The sequence below is a fragment of the Sylvia atricapilla genome, chromosome 1 (genome assembly GCF_009819655.1).
Source record: "Sylvia atricapilla isolate bSylAtr1 chromosome 1, bSylAtr1.pri, whole genome shotgun sequence".
NCBI classification, from domain to species: domain Eukaryota; kingdom Metazoa; phylum Chordata; class Aves; order Passeriformes; family Sylviidae; genus Sylvia; species Sylvia atricapilla.
In genome coordinates, this window is record NC_089140.1 from 81,792,713 (window position 1) to 81,810,235 (window position 17,523).

Consider the following 17,523-nt stretch of genomic DNA (forward strand, 5'->3'; position numbering starts at 1 on the left):
TTATTCTAATTAGTATGTCTAGAGACATGAAAATTAAGCAATGAAATATTTATCAGAGTTGCTCTGCTATTTGAGATAGATATATCTAGGTTGAAACCAATTAAGTACTCAAAGGGAAATGATCTAAGTAGCAATTAAAGTTTTTCACCCTATCCTATGTTTTTGGTTTTGTTTTTTTTTTTTCCCCAAAGGACAAAAGTTCAAGATTTAATTACTAAAAGAAAAAAAACCCAAAGATTATTTTCTCAAAGTGCTGGAGATGCAAACTTCAGAAAATGGAAAGTACATGAGCTGTGCCTTCCAATGGCAAGCACACAGCTGTGTCTCTGTGCTAAATGCCAAGTTCTGCCTATGAAACCAGAGCACCAAACTTTACATGAATATGTAGAAACTCACTTGGGCAACATAAAAACTTTTTTCCACTTTTGAATTGTATGGCAAATTAAAAGCAATTCTTATCACTTATCTGACTGAATTACAGGGCACAAATATGTCTTTGCTTGATGGGTACCTTTGCAGCAAGTTCTGCTCTTCCACCTGTTGAATATATTTGTAGTGGTCCTGTTCAACAATTTTGAACCTTGGGGTGCTATTAAAATTTCACAGAATACCAATTTACTGTTAAATTTGTTTCACTGTTTCACACTTCTCCAGGCATTTCCTAATGAGGGCAGGCAACTCACTCCTTAGGTTAAACAATTATTTTGCTTTATTATCCTTTTTTACTTTCAGGTCCCACAGGGTTAGAAAAGCTTCTGTTTAAATCAAAAGCAGACTTCTTACTAAGTTCTTTAAAGCCAAGACTGGACTGGTGAGTCATTAAAAGGCAGCAAAAAAGATATTAAAAAAGCTGGATCCAAAAATAACAATTAGTTCTTTGCTGTTCCACGGCATTCTACATCAAGATATTAGACTTCTGCTGGGAGCACTGAGTCAGCCAAATAACTTAGCTCCCAAATTTTCTCCCAAGTCATTGTCCAAAGTACACATATGACATTTTTTCTCTCAAGATCTCTTTCAGAATTTATTGGTTAGGAACAGCCACATTAAAATCTCATGCGCTGCCAGGAACGACTTTGATCCAGTCAGTGAACCCCCAAACACTAAGGATGAGACCACACCAGGTCTTGCTTCTTCTTTTTTAGGAAGTCTTCAAAACAGGCTTTTCCACCCTAGTGCATTGCCCAGAAACATGCTTTTGTCAGCTGGACATAACAACTATTCTGCTGAGCTATGAAACAATCTGAAAATCATTTTAGATGCTTCGAACTGAAAGATATCAAAAAATTATTAAGTATGCGTTCAACCACCACATGGGACACAGAGGATACTTTCTGGACAGTGTGAGCACAACATGGTAATACTTCCTCTAGCCCCTTCTCATCAAATTCACCGATTTATACAGCCAGTTGTGGCCCACCTACCTCTTACTTCCCACCTACTTCCCTTACTTCAGCATAGTTATTTAGCCATCAGCTGCCCTAGGCTCATGAGAAAGCAGAAAGAGGCAACTCCCCAATCTTCTTGCTGAAGCTGTGTCAGCGCATGGAAATACACTCAAGGTCCCCAGGACCACAAACAATGAAAAGGCCTGACTTATTGAATGTATTGAAAATAACTTACCTCCTTTTCCAGTGTCTTATTATAGAAAAGAAGTGATATCCTTTGAATGTCTTCAGATTTCAGCCACTGCCTAGAACAGAGAAGGAACATTATCACTGACATAGGAAGAAAGTAGTCTTGTCCTTTTCTATTACTGAAATGCAGCAAAACAAGAAAATAAGTTGGAATTAAGCAAGTTCATGTGTATTGCAGTGTATATGGTGAATTTCACAGGCATTAAAAGTGGAGACTGAAAATCCCCTCTCCTCTTTGGCTTCTATTTCTAAAGTACACATGAAAAAAACAGTTCAGGTGAACAACTGCTCTTCTGTTGATTATGCCTAAGGAGAATCAATGGAGAGATTTATATGATGGAATTCTAACAGTGATATTCCACTCATGTCCAAAATACTGTAATATATCCAGTGGACAGAGGAGGACCTGAGACAAAAACAGGTCTTGACAAGGTACCTTTAGGAAGGGCACTGTTACAGTATGCAGGAGTGATGGGTAGGTAAGTTACACTCCACAAACTCCTGTTGCAAACAAAAATGTAACAAACAATTTATGAGAGGTGGGGGGGATTTTGTCTTTGAACTGTTTCAGTCTCTTGACCACAGCCCTGTACTACAGTGGTAGATTTCAAACTTTTTGCTGATTATAAAACTTCCCTGCTTTAACATGAGAAATAGCATAAATACTTGCATTGAAGGAACAAATCTATTTTAAACTAAGTGAATCTTGCGATAACTTGACGTAACTTCTACAAAATGAGATATTCTAATACAAAAGTCTACATTTATTTTAATAGACACTCGAAAAAATACAGAATATTTAAATGTCAAGAGGGTTTGGCTGCTTGTACCTCAAGAGCACAACACAAATTTGAAAACAAAAAATTAATTAAACAGGAGAGTTCTGTGGACATGCAGTGCTTGAGCTTGAACAATAGCAGCAGGGACTGAGATTTTTTTTCCAACATCTCCACCAATAACTTTAAATTAGGCTCTAAACTAGTAGTGTAGCTAATGCCTTCTAAATAAAAGGGAATGTCTCAACTCACAATCTGTAATGCAAATAAGTAGCAGCAGTGAACCAAAGTGGAACATATCCTAAATTAAAATCCTGGAGAACTAGAGTGGACAGAGTGGAGTGTAAGCTATTAGCTTCAATTTGTGAAATGGGAAATGTTTTTTTGCCTGCCTGGGAGACTGCCCCTCTTCCTGTGCAATCAGTTACATTAAAAAAGGGTCTGTAAACATATTCAGTTCTCAGAATGTTTAATTCAAAAATATATTTCTATTTTTGCTCTGAAATTGTTCCTATCTATGTGTGATCATAGTTAGGGTTCTGAGAAGAAAGGGAACTGGGAGGCCGGTGTACATCGAGCAAAATTTTGTTTGGGTTCAGCTGTAATCTACTGGAGAAATCATTCAGTTTGAGAAATATTTTGGATAAACTGAAGGTTTACTCAAAGTTTAACTGAAGGCGAAATGAAAGTTTTGTTCCATTTAGTTACAGAAGTTAAACAAGAAGTAACATTCTTCCTCAAATAGTTAAATAATTTCCTGTTTTTTCTTACAGTATTTGACAGGTGGGTTGATTTAATTACCATCAGCATACTGCTAAAAAGTTCTTTTTGTAGATCTACTCCCAGGGGCCCAATTTGGTTCCACACTTGATCGAATGTGAAGTCAGGAGTGCCATTTAGAGCACGTGCTGCCTCATACTCCACATCACAAGCTCACGTTTTCAGAAGCTTTTAGTACTTCTTAAAAGTTCAGAAAAAAACACTACTGGTTTTATGTAGCAGACACTGAGACGTCTGAGATGAGGGAAACAGTACAACACAAATGGAAGTAGAGATTGAGTACAGAAGAAGGAGCATAAAGTCACACACCTTTGGCAGAGACATAAGGGCTAACAAATTCTGCCTTCAGCCTGCCACCCTGATGAGTCTGAAAATTGCCGAACTATTTGCAAGTACCTGAGGACATGTCTCTCGGGAGCCTAGGTATCAAAGTTTGGCTTAAATTCTGCAATTCTAGGAACAACACAGACAGGCATCTGAATTCTGCCTGTATCCACAGAGGTGTGTGGTTTCACAGGGCTTGTAGTTCTTGACAATGTACAGCAAGGAATTATGCACAGAATATAGCAGCCACCACGACTCAAAGGAAAAAAAGGGCATAGAGAGTGTGTCCCTTTACTACAGCAACCCCGCTCTCCAAAGACCAACTGGCTTCACTTTAGCCCCCTCTGCAGGGTCTATATTTAGCTGGCAGCTGGCCATCCCTCCATCTCATGTCCTACAGGAGTTCCCTAAGAACCAAGGCTTGGGATGGCTTAGCAAGGGCTTCTCATGGGCAGAACAGCCTGGGCAGAACAGGCACTTTGAGCCAGGAGTGCTTTGCTCAAGGTACAGGGAAAATAAACCTATGGAGAAATTGTGATGTTACACCCTAGTGGCTAAGGCACAGAAGCTCTTTGTTCTTTACTAACTCTTGCAATAATGTTTTTAAAATTTTCTTCATTTAGTCTTAGACCAATGTGCCATACAATCCAAATGTTAAACTTAAAAACATTTAGAAATGCTTCAGAAATGGTCTCTAATACACTTTCTTAAAAGCCTTCTCCTTGATTCACAAAATCTTTGTTTAATTTCACAACCACTGGTTTACTATAGCAGATAATGTTATTTTCATTTTATAAATGAAAAATTGAGGCACAAAAAATATGCACAATAATAAAAAACAAAAAATGTGATTGGTTTTGTGTCCTAAATGTAGGAAATATTTCATTTACTTTTTTTTGTGCACTTAGCCTTCACAGAGTCAAAATATTATTGAATTACCTTGACGTTTGAGGAATCAGCACTTTTTATAACTTATTCCTGAGTATTAATCAATTGAATCATTGCTTTTAAGAGATTCATTTAGGAAATCAATACAGAGATAGGTAGAGAGTCCAGTTTTGGAAGGTGACATTCAGACTTTCTGATGATGAGATAATTTATTTTCTTTCTGTGATTCCCATGTAATTCACAAAAGACAATGAAACATTTTCAGAAACCTTTTTTATCCCCTAATTTCTCTGAATTTTATGTACTAATTAGATAAGACAGGGATTGTCTAAGATAAAACAACATACAGTAGGGTCACACCAATGCCTTCATGTATTTATCAGCGTGCTTTACTTTGGACATCAAAACATCATTTTTTTAATCCTTTTATCAGAGCAATTGTACCTAAAGACACAAAAAATCTGCTAAAATTTATATAGCTGTTTTAGGCAAGTCTACTAAAATCAAAAGGCTTTGCCTATCACATGACCTACCCTATTTCACTGTGTTCTCTCTATGACCTATAAATATCAACACACTTCTAAAATTACTGAAAAACATTTTCCTACATCCAAGCACCATTTAATAGGACTAAAAGTAAAAAAAGACTCCAAAATGGGACCTTGTTTTAGGGTGAACTACCCATGACACTGTGTCTGTATCCAAACCTGCATGTATATATGTATATAATTAAGGTAGTGCATGTATGTATATAATTTAAAGGTTTAAATTCAGTGTGATATGTTGGTATGGGAAAAATTCTATAAGTGAAAAAGAAACAAATCTAACCCCCAACAGAAAATTTAATTATTAGGTGTAATACTTAGCTGATTAAGATTCTGAGTAACAGAAGTAGTGAGGGAAACATGCAATTCATGACAATTATTGTCCACATTTTTGAATGGCAATTCTTTTGCTTTCTCAGAGAAATGTAGAAGCTTGAACACTTATTTGGACTGGAATTGATTTCTTTCTAGCCTTATCTATTCACCAGGAAACAAAACATTATACTGCCTCCAGCTCTTCCTAAGACACAGAAAAAAAATGGCAAGTTGTCTTGCCCAGCAATTCCAACAGGCCATCAAGATAAGCCTTTCTAAGAAACCAACCAACTAACTAGGAGACATTAAACTATGGTTTTAGGAAAGTTTCTAATCCTGAGGAATTGTTTCTGTGACAATTAGGAAGCATCAATTTTCACATCATTCTGATTCCTGAGCCAGTCATTTCTTGTGTCTTACTTCTCTGTCCACAAGTAAGATAAATCTGTACTGTAGACTCATGTAGACAGCTGTGAGTCTACAGACAACAGTTACAGAGCAAACTCCCTTTGCTAGGAAGATCAAGACAAGTCAATACCTCCATCACACTATGATTCACAGGCACTGTCTTATATAGTAGAAAATGTTACTTTACAGCATATCTTCAAAATGTGCTGGGCTTCCTATGCCAATATTGGTGAACTTTACTGTTTTCAGACTTGGTGTGCCGTGGGAGCAAAAACTATTAAACATTGCCCTCGTGTTGCACATTTATGTCAAAGTTGGAATGGACAAAGACAACAATGGATAGAGAAAAAAGCCATACTTTTGGGCATTGATTCCATCAATGGCTTGGATCATCCTCTCATTCAGTTCTTCCTCAAATCTTCTTTTCTGTGATTTTGTTCTGAAATAAAAAATGTGGGAAGTTACTTCAAAAACAACTGCTATCATAAACTTCTGAGGTTATCAAAAATTTTTAACATTTATGCTGCAATAGCAACTACAGGCATCCGGCACAGTGACCCTCATAAAAGCTCTTGAGAAAACATCATTAGCCACAGTCTCATGCAAAAACACACACACTCACAAATCTAGAGCTTTGCTATTAGTGAACACCTAAATACAAACACAAGACAATATTTCATAAAAAAACAAGAGCACTCAAGAAATTTTGGTCTAAGAAAAGTCTTCCACAGTGTTATGAATTCATGAAAAAGAATGGGAATATGCTCAAATTCATAAAGCATTCCTGTTTCTTGCAGTTTTTCTTTAAAAACCTTGTCAAATTGTATGATGAGCACAATGAATTAGTGCACTGAGGCATAATGGGTATCTCCTACCAAAATCCTGCTAACTTTTCTTTTCTTGGAAATATTTCATTATTTTTAATAAGAAAACTGAGCACTATCTGAAATTAGTTTTAATATATATCATGCTTCTCTATTTATGAGCCTTGCAACTCATCTGCAATACAAAAATGCTTCTTTACTGTTGACTGGATTCAGCATGAACCCAACAGAGGATAATGACAATGGGTTTACCTTTGTAACACAAACTGCTGAAAAAAACCATCAATCCTTTCAGTAGCTATACTTTCCTTGAAAATGATATATATCAAATATGACCGGCGATGTCCGCATTTAAAAACTTCAATCCACTGCTACTTAAAACTGGTGTTTTCTAAGAAGTCATAAGTCAGATCTGAAATTTTACTCTTTCCTCACCAAAATTCTTAACCTACAAATTGAAGCCAGTTGAAGGTAACATGGAGTCTTCTCAACATCAAGTTTTTGGGTTATTTCCCTAAAACTGATAACCTGCTGCAGGTTTCAAATTAATACAGTGATTGTATTAGTTTACCTGCAGGAACTTTTAAAAAATGACCAGTGTTTCCATGCCTATTCAACATTAGTGAATTTAAGAAGTGCTTCAAGAAGAAAGTAAGAAAGTGCTTAAACCTCATTTTTCACAGAAATCAATCTCAGAAACAATCTAGGAGAAATACATAGACAGATGAGAAGACATTGTCCAAACACAGTTAATCCTCTTGGCAGATCCTTAACAACACAGGACTATTGTGCAATGCATAAGAGCTAAGACTTTCACAAACAGAAGCCAACAGTCAGGCTTCAAACCCTACATTTTCATATTCTAATAAAATATTGATTTTCAAAGGGCTTATGATCATTGCAGCTTTATCCTATCAGAATTATTAACTAGGTTATCTAGAATCCTAATTACATGTCTGTCTCACTGTGCACATTAGACACCAGTAATGGAAGAAGCTCCTTCCATAGTATGGTATCAAAACACTTTTTTTGTGCCTTCTGAATCTATTCTGGAGTGGTGTTTAGAAATACAAAAGCAAGAACACTTCAAATCTTCAAGAACTGCATTATTTCCAAATGTCACAGTCCAACAGTTTTTCACTGACTGACAGAAATGCTTTGGACATACTATCTAAATATAAATGTACAGTTTTAGAATTAGATTTTTTTATTAATATCATGCATGTTCAGTCAAAACTTGCTCAGCTTCTGGAACTCAGCCATATTTTAGGTAATTGCACAGTAACCAGAGACAATAAAAATTCAAATTTTTAGAAATATTTTCTTAGAATTTTTTTACTGGTATTTATGATATCACCATCTTGCCCTACTATCAGGGTACCAAGCAGCAGCATGAAAACCTAAAGCTATTGTGATCTGCAAACATTTTGTGTAGCAGGAGCACTATAAAAGACCACAAAATACCTTTTGAATAACTACTACTATAAACATACAAAAGACTTTAAAAAATAAACCACAATACAAATAAAGCAATTAAACAAATATAGAAAATGTCCCTTTGAGTACATATTATTAGCTAATGTAAGAAAAATTATTAACAGCCTTTTTCATCTTCCTTTTTCTTATCCCTCTCTGGGCTCCCTCCCAATTTTCCTGTGTATAATTTTTTTTCCCACTGGTAGAGTACCTGGTTTGTAGTAGGTCACCAACAACCAATTCAGAATAAAGCTATTTGTTATCAGGAAGTGAATTTGCAATTCATAGGTAATATGTCTGTCAAATCTGTTTCCATAGCCCTTCTTTATGTAAGAGGTATAAGCACTTAGATAAAAAAAAACCAGTCAGTGTGAGCAATGGCCCTCAATATTTGAAAGCATAACAATGTATATTTATTTATATGGACTTTCTATGAATAAGTAATTTTTTAAGATTGATTTACCTCTCTCTGCAACGCTGAAAGTGATATTGCCCCATGGGAACATCCTAAAAACAAACAAACAAACAAACAGATCTCTATTAATTACAGTAGACTTTAATGATATTAAATTGCTTTTAAAATAGTCTTGAAAACAGGGTCAAGTAAGGAGAAAAGTTTCCAGTGTAAATACTTCTAGCATTTGATTAAAACTGTCTAAAAGAAAATACAACTGGAAGTGAAGATAGAGTGAACTGGAAGAAAAACTCATCTATCAGTATAAACACAGGATAAACTAATACAACAGTCTGAATCGAGAGTGTTTTGCTTTTACCACAAAGAAGAGGAGAGTGTTTTGCTACACAAAGACTTGTAAACTCCTGACAGCTTCAGCAAACCAATCTTAAGTGTTTTTAATAAAACAGATCTGAGTGGCCAAATACAGACAATAGTCATGGTTATTATTTGTTAATAATAGCAATGGCAAGCAGAGCAGAGAGAAGCAATACAGCCCACTTTACTTTGTGATTAATAGTATGGTGATGGGTGGGCGGGCGGGTACTTCTGTAATGAACCTGTCACAATCCACATTCTGATGCACTATTTATTAAACAATATGTCTTGTCTGTACAGGAACAAAACTGAATGTCAGTGTTGAAAACTGTTAGAATTTACCTTTGTGCATTCTCTTTTAAGAAGCAGAAGATAATGCAATGTACAAGCTGTAGATTAACAGTATCTTACTGACAGCAGTATAACAGTGTTAGCAAATCAAAAAGAAATCTGTTCTGTGTAAAAGATAAAACACTGAACTATAGTACTTTAAAACTCAGGCCTTCAACCACAGCTATGAATTGTAGGTGTACCTTCAAAAGGTAGATGTTAGAGTGAGTATGGATTGGTTCTTGGGGCACTCTGAATAAAATCCACTCAAAGTACCACAGGGATTATTCAATTTCACAGCCTTTGCTCCATTGGCCATGTTCCAAATGGGGAATGTATCTAAACAGTCAATAAATCTCTAGGAATTTCTCTATTAAAGGATTTCCTTCCTAAAGGTGTTGCGTTCTGGCATTATGTTCAAAATATCTTTCCACACGACAAAGAGCAGCCACTGTACATGCTGTGTCTTGGGGGAGTCTGAGCTCAGAGGGTCAAATTTTGTACTTTAGTAAGTGTGCCAGACTCCTTATAATGCAGAGATGCACTTAAAGGAAGACATAGCTTCTTAGAACCTAACCCAAAACTCCTTTCCAATAGAAAAGCTACTTCCAGCAACTCACTAGAACAAACTACATGAACTAACTACATGTATCTCCTTCTACCAGAAATAACCAGGTATTCAGAGCAGAGCAGCTTTTTCCCTTCATACATTGCTATATTGTACGAAATGACATAAGTAGGCCCCTACTGTGGTGCTTATCTTGCCGTTTTCAGTGGTCATGCTGTCCCTGTGGTGCAAGGTGCAAACGGCTTGGCTGCCCCAGGATTCCAGGTACCGGGTCATGCGGACAGAAGCTCTCATTTTGGCTCCGTCGAGGGTGTGCCGAGGCCGGATGTGGTGCTGCGGGCTTCGCTTCTCTCCCTGGTTGACAGAGGACAAAGGGTGATATCAGCCTCTGTGCTCTTTGGCATCATTTGGTGCTGTCATCTGGCACCACAGATCTCCATGATTAGGGACTTACAAACAGAGAGATACTAAGAACCTGCAATTCTTAATGATACTGCTGGGAAATAGCAGAGACTTATTCTGAAGAGCGGGAAACATTTGCAGTGCAAACATTATATATTTGTAGGCATCAGTAACAGCTCTGATCAATATCTTATTGCAGTGAATTATTCAATAGATTAGTGGTCCTGGTCAAAAAACAAGTATGATTTGCCATAAAATAAAAGTAATACTAACCTTAGGATTGATTACAAAATAAGTTTTAACATTATGCTCTTTCAGATATGGGTCCCTCACATCTCCGTCTCCATCTTCCACTTGTAAGCTCCATTCAAATGTGCCAAGGTGACTGAAGTGATGTGAACACGGCTGAAATTATATTTTAAAAGAAGGACATAGTCACAAATACCAATCAAAAGCATAATTTAACTGATCAATCTTTTTACTTGCTTTTGGATACACCTTTTATTTGCTGCTCACTTCTTCTGCAGTCCCTCTAATCTAAATTTTTCAAGTTCTAAAGGTCTTAAATCCAAAGGTTTCTGTTCAGAAAAAATTTCTCTTTAAATCACAGGAAATACTGAGTGCCTCAGTTTTGGGTTGGTTTTTTTTTTGTTTTTTTTTTCTTCTCAAGACAGCAACTAAGAATTAGTTCAGGCATCTCCATGAAGGCTGATGGCTTAAGACATGGTGCCTATCCATTTCCCTGTGTCTGAAAAATCCACATGTCCAAAGGTTAACAGAGAAGACTCTACCCTGGCACTCCCCCAGCTCCATGTGGTTGGCCAGGGTGACATCATGGGACCCACACATCGTACTGCCACTTCTGCAGCCCGATGACACCGCAGAGCACGTTCCCAGAGTGCATCCTACACGCATGTCATATCCACTCCAGGTCGCATCCCTCACCTTCCTGAGGTTGGGAATAAAGTCTCCATTAATACACATAATAGGCCCTTTGTTTTCTTTTAATTTACCAGTCAAATCATGGGGATGGCACACCCCTGGAAGCGCTCAAGGCCAGGTTGGATGGGGCTAGTGCAACCTGCTCTAGAGGGAGGTGTTGCTGCTCATGGCAGGGGAGCTGGAATTAGATGGTCTTTAAGGCCCATTCCAATCCAAAACATTCTATCATTCTATGATTCCTATGCTATGAAAGTAGCAGTAACAACAGTAATAACATTTACCTCTTCTTAGCGTTGCCTCCGTTGTCTTTTAATGCTATGATTATATATTACCTTTCCTATTATCTATATTTGCAACAATTTGTAAGAAATATTAATTCTCAAGTCTGTGTCTGAAGTTCCTTCTTTTATATTCATCTAAAATTATTTGGGAGGGCTGCAAGAATAGTGGAAATGTTTAGTCTCACGGTAGAACTTAAGGGCTGGTTTTGTTCTACAGGCTGCTTTTGGAGGTCTGGAACTACTGTGACGCAGCCTTCTATCTACAGACCCTAATGTTTATTGGAGACCTTCTCATATCTGCCATATCTGAGAGGAAGGATGAAAATCACAGCACCTCAGGAGCTTGTACACACTTTGGGGATATGAGTTCAGTGCCATTCAGGCTGTGGAGAACACAGGCTCAACAACCCTCCACATGCTTAGTGAATGCTGCACCCACTAGGATGTTAAACAGCAAATTAAAGGCTGCCCTCACTGTCCAGATCACATCTAAACCTTTGACCTTTCCCGTGACTAAATTAAGTATCTGTTCACTCCATCCCAAATCTCAGAAGGGCCCTACCCGTAAGATAGGCATTTATCTTTGCAGAAGCAGTTCTTTTGATCACTAGTGGGAGACTGAGGTCAAACAACATTCCAGAGTCTGTCAAATGGGTACCTAACCACACATGTAAAGAGTAATAAAACTAATTCAGATATCTACAGGCTTAGACAGCTCTAAGAAATTGGAAGATCATAACTTAACTGGATTTATGTATTTAAACCCCAATTGATGTGGACCCAAACCTAGCCAGTAATAAGGAACAAACATGCACATACACTTGGGGAAATTAACTTCAGGGTGTTAATGGAAGAAATAAGAACAAGGAACAGAATAAGGAACCCAAATGCACCTGTATGCAAGTTGGGTGCATAGTTCTAGCAACATCTTCAATCTCAGTGACGAGAATCATCAGTTCTGTAATTTTTTAATTACTTTATTAATGTGACAGTTTTTTCTCTCTCTTTCTCGTTTTTTTTTTTTTTTTTTTTTTTTTTTTTTTTTTTTTTTTTAAACGGAACATAGAACACAACAGCCCTAATTTGATATGGTAAATCCTGCATTTAAGCAGCTATTCTCAAGTGTTTTTTTTCTGGGAAATGAAAGTAACAGGAGCATGACCGAAAGCATTTTAATTCCGTCTGTCTCTCTCAAGTGTTATTGGTATTTCTTTTCACATTGCCATTTTACACTGCTCTTGTGTAGCTGACACACTTGAAAATGAATTGCCTGTAAATGATCTTTGTAAGCAGTTTGCAAATCACAAACACCACTTTGCTCTGTACAAGGTATATGACACAAACATAGCACTTTGGAAAAAAGTGTTTTTGAAAACTGGGCAAAATGGAAGCAGAACATTTATCCTCTATGAGTGCTTGTCAAAAGACTGCCCTTCCACATTCCGCAGAGCAAGCTGAATAAAGTCTGCTTTATAATAAGCTCTCAGGAGTTAAGCAGAGGAGTAAGCAGAATTGTACCAGAACTGATGTCTTCTTCTGTCTCACAAATTAAAGAAACCACAGATGACATTAAATTAGCAGTGTACACTAGACCAAATTAGGGTTTACCACTTCTTCTCTCCTGAACTCCTTTAACAATTGCTATGACAATGCAGGCACTTGATGCATTCAAGAATGTAGGCTATTACATCCCCAGAGGACGTCTGCATAACCTACAGAGCATACCTCAAACTTCCCACCTTTATTTAATTTTCTGTTCCCCCTGTCTCTCCAGTTTCCTTCAGCACAGCTTAGTCTGTGTGCCCACATGGGTGGGTGGTCAAAATACTCATCAAGACTGTATTTTTCTTATTGCAATGTGAAATTTGAGTTTGTAAGTGTTCTGCATTTTTTAGAGGCATGGTTAACTTGCAGGTAACTAGCAACTTTACTCCATACAAGCAAGAGTTCAGGTCTTTAGGAAAACATCTATGTGCTTTACCTGAGCTTTATTCATCTATAGTTCTGGACTAAGGTACCTAAGACTCACCCAGCCCTTTCTTACATACTTGAACACATTGAGTGTGCCTTAGGCAATTAATTCCCTGCAAACTGCCAGCTTTAGCAGGATAGTCTGATCAGCCTATCAGACTATCCTTTTGGATCAGACCTGCAAGAATGAAATCATAGCTAAAAGAATTCTTTTATTTTGTATCTAGCATGTAAATGGTATAACCATCTTATATCCAACAAGTTCTTTCACTTTCCTCTGAAATGGAATTTGTTTCATGCTACCAAATCAAAGGAGGTCTTGAGAATGTGTGACTGAGAAACATGCAAATTAGGAAGTCACCAGACAGACAAAGAGGTACAGTTTGAGCTGAATGGAGATAACAGATATATTCACATACAAACATATTTTGCTTTAACAGATAAGTTCTGTCCTTTAAGCACGCAGTTAAGGTGGCCAGCTCTCAGCATCACTGGCATTTACAGCTTGATAAAGTGAGCATCCCACTCCTGGCAAGCAGGCTGCAGACTGTAAGAACATTGGATTCATTCCAGCACACAGCAGAGAAGCAAAGCAATTAATCAGTGGGACTACAATCCATGTTTAAATGAGAACAATCCATAACAGAGAAAGTTGAATTGCTCAAAATGGAGCTACACAACATTAGGTAAGAAGACTGAATAAGACTTTGTAGTACAGATCACCTGGCAGTTTGGCAGAATTCCTCCTTTTTTGCTTCAAAGAAAACTGGAACTGAAATCATATTCAGGTGGTAAAATCTATATTGAACTACTAATATAAACAGCAACTACTTTATTTCAGTAGCTTACACACCAAAGAGGCAGTTTGCACCTCAGTGACTGAATATAACAATAATTTCTGTCTGACAAAAAAAAATATCTCAGAGCAAGTCTAACATATTGAGTGACACACTGCCAATAGCAAGAGTATTACTACTTCTCATTTTATAGGGCATAGAAGTATGCCAGGAGATGCTTCCATACAAAGATGCAGCAATCACACACAAAATATGGAGTTGATTAATAATCAGAAATTTTCATTCACCTGCAGGCTGCAACACTTGACATAATACTTTGAAAAGATTTGAAAACACGGGGTACAGATTCGTCACTCCTTCTGTAAATAGGCTGTGGTAATCAGGCATCTGTCTATGGGAGCATTGTGGTTTCTGACTACAGTAATAAAGTCAGATCAGAATATGCTTTACAACTAACATATAATTTTCTAGTCTATGAGGCTGCTTTTACCAAGCACGTGATCCTACAGCATTAACAATGAACATACTTGATGGCAGCCTGAGCAGAAAGTTATTTCAGAGAAAATTGGAAGTTCTGAAGTGTGAGGAACTGACAGATTGCTCTCTGAGCTCGAGTAAACATTGCATTATGATGTGGATATACTTCGGTTCTTTGTGAAGGGCACTTTATGGCTCAAGATCAGTGCTGTTTTTCCACCACCTTATAGCCTCCTATACTTTTTTCTCTTAAGTAACAAAGCAACAGGTTGATCAGAAACTCTGTGCCAGTGCTTTCAACTCATATTTCTCACACAGCACACAGATGTTTTGAAATGCAAACCAGAAAGCTCTCATTTTTACTCAAAGGCTGGTGAAAAAAAATCTCAACATTTTTAAGTCAACCAACAAGGGGGGGCATAACTTTGGGACTGACACCTTTTTACCAACTGCTCTGCAGAAGAGATGGTAGCTTTACTTCATGGTATGGTAAAAAAGCAAATGGCTTAATTATGATACTGTTCTAGTATATCTAAGCGAAAAAAAAGCATCCAATGAAAGCAACTGAAATGCACCCAAATCTGTAGACCCTAATCTTGCTTGGCAAGGAGAAATAATCACAAGTACAATTTAAAAATAGATTTCTTTGGACACTATGTAAGGCACACCATTTTTGGATGAAGAAACAACATTTTAGAGAACGCTAGCAACCTGATTCCTGTTAGTTTTACAAAACGAGTGCTAAAGCAAGGAGATCAAAATACTAGTTTCCAAAAATACTCTACCTTTTCCATGAACACATAAAAGAGAAAAGAAGCAAATTTGCTTTAGTCAACTGACCTATACAGTAATTACCCTGGACTGAATTAGAAGACCAGATAACTAAAACCCAAGACCCTTTTGTGACTACAATTACACACATATGAGGACAGCATTTAAGGATTAGAGGAATAATTTTGTATGGGTACTTCATTAATCATTAAGATCAGCACAGTTCAACATAATTATCCATTTCATGATGAGGTGCACACCACACATATACCTCACAAGGACGGGTCAATTTCCTGCTTTGCTACATGGACAGTGGTTAATGTGATCTAGACAAAATCATATAAATTGGAACTTAAACTTACAGAAGAGCATACCAAGTTTGAAAATCAAAGGGCCAGCTTATTAGAAAAAATAAATCACAGAGAGGACTCCCAAAAATCCAGATCTCCACATCATACACATTTTTGCCAAGTGTAGCTCACTTAGATAAACTTTAATTTTAGTGAAAGGAAACTGGCTTTGAAGGCTTTTAAAAGTTTGGTACTTACTTAATGGCTTCACACATGTCCAGTCCATTTTCCACAATTCTTGGCATGATTTTGAAGAGATATAGGTAGACCAGATACACAGTAATAGCAGTCACCTAAGATCTTAATTCTCATACATTCATTTTCCTGGAGAAAAAAAAACGCAAGGTGAGACAGTCACTTTCAATTTGAAATATATAAATGAAGGGTGCTGTTACAAAGACTGACTTAAACGACATTAGCAAAGTCATTCTAGTAAAGTTTGTTTCAGTGGCGAAGGGCTTGCTACAAGAGAAATGTTGAGAGAGTTTTGTACGGTTGACCCCTCCACCAGTTATGGTCCTTACTGGGCAAAACCAGGAAGTAATTTAACTGGAAAACATGTTCACACCTGAGAATAAAGAACTGAGCTAAACTGTCATGTCTTCAATCTAATTAAAGCCTTTTCGTTTGAAATATGAAATCAAAGGATGTAGTCTTCCACATTTACATCTATGAAGATGCACTATGGAATACTTCCAGAAGCTAGCAATCATAATAGTATTTCTATATTTTATACTCTAAGGCCATGTAAAGATTCTTATTTTTAAACAACTTAAATTTAATTTTTATTTAATTTAATTTTTAAAATACTGGGCAATAGTTTTTCAACAAATAAAACACAGAAAATTTTTATCTGGGCAGAGGTTCTGATTTTACCTTTACTCATGAAGTTTGATTTAATTTTTATAAAAAATGACACTTAAATAAGCAGAGGAAAATTTCTGATTGTGTTTGATTCTTTTCTTGAGTAATAAGAGGCTGTGGTCAGTAATTAAAATTGATTCAATCAATATGGTCTCTCTTCTCCTTCAGTCTCATAAATACTTTTCTGAGACCAGAAAACTGACTAACACTTTCTATCTTGAGTTTCTTAATCCTTGTTATTGCAAAAAAATCTATTTAAAGAACTGTTCATCTGCCATTAAGCTTTACTGGCCTCCATGAGCTGTCTCTATTGGTCCTATTAGAGAGCTCTCTTGGGTTTCACTGGCTGTCACTCTGGCAGAAATGCACTGTTGCACTCAGACCAAAGCCAGATCATTTTCTTCACACGTTTCAAATCCAATCTCCCTGCCAAAGTCTCAGAAACGCTGCATGAAGACCCCAAGAGGAAAAAAAAAATATTTTAAAGACGACTTTCTTGTTCAAACTAACAGCAGCAGCCCATAGCAACCCACCTTTGCAATCTGATCAAACTTGCCAAACAGCTCATTTAACATGTGCACCAGCTCCCCTGGCGAGCAGTCACTGGCCAGGCGAGTGAATCCCACGATATCGGCGTACAGGATGCTGCAATAAAAAGGAACAGAACCTTGGTCACAGCTTCCTTCTGCAGGGCTCAGATCCATCAAACAACAGCAAACCTGAAAGCAAGCTCCCTGGCCTTCACAGGGATATGCCCATACCTCAAAAAAAACCCCTACTAAACGTTGAGAAATAAATACAACTACATTTTTAGGTAAATGTATATTTACCTTTATGGGTGTTGTGTTTATATGTAACATTCACCCATATTTATCTTTATTGGTATTACCTTCTCAGGTATAACCTTTATAAGCTTACCTATATTTATAGGTATTTATAAACATTCTATACCTCTATTTGTTTGGGTATTGAAAAACAGAAATATTTTCTCAAGTCACAAATCAGCAGTATAATAATAGCAACAT

General features: G+C 37.0%; 1 protein-coding gene across 1 annotated transcript in view; it reads right to left on the bottom strand.

Annotated features, from left to right (window-relative positions):
* The window catches only part of ADCY2 (adenylate cyclase 2), a 204,169-nt gene that overhangs the window by 52,034 nt on the left and 134,612 nt on the right, over positions 1 to 17,523 (bottom strand). The window contains 13 exon segments of the mRNA XM_066326668.1: positions 1,624 to 1,693; positions 6,032 to 6,112; positions 8,437 to 8,480; positions 9,824 to 9,997; positions 10,319 to 10,398; positions 10,401 to 10,450; positions 10,837 to 10,852; positions 10,855 to 10,885; positions 10,887 to 10,948; positions 10,951 to 10,994; positions 15,833 to 15,859; positions 15,861 to 15,958; positions 17,032 to 17,143. Coding sequence (XP_066182765.1) covers positions 1,624 to 1,693; positions 6,032 to 6,112; positions 8,437 to 8,480; positions 9,824 to 9,997; positions 10,319 to 10,398; positions 10,401 to 10,450; positions 10,837 to 10,852; positions 10,855 to 10,885; positions 10,887 to 10,948; positions 10,951 to 10,994; positions 15,833 to 15,859; positions 15,861 to 15,958; positions 17,032 to 17,143 — 889 coding nt within the window.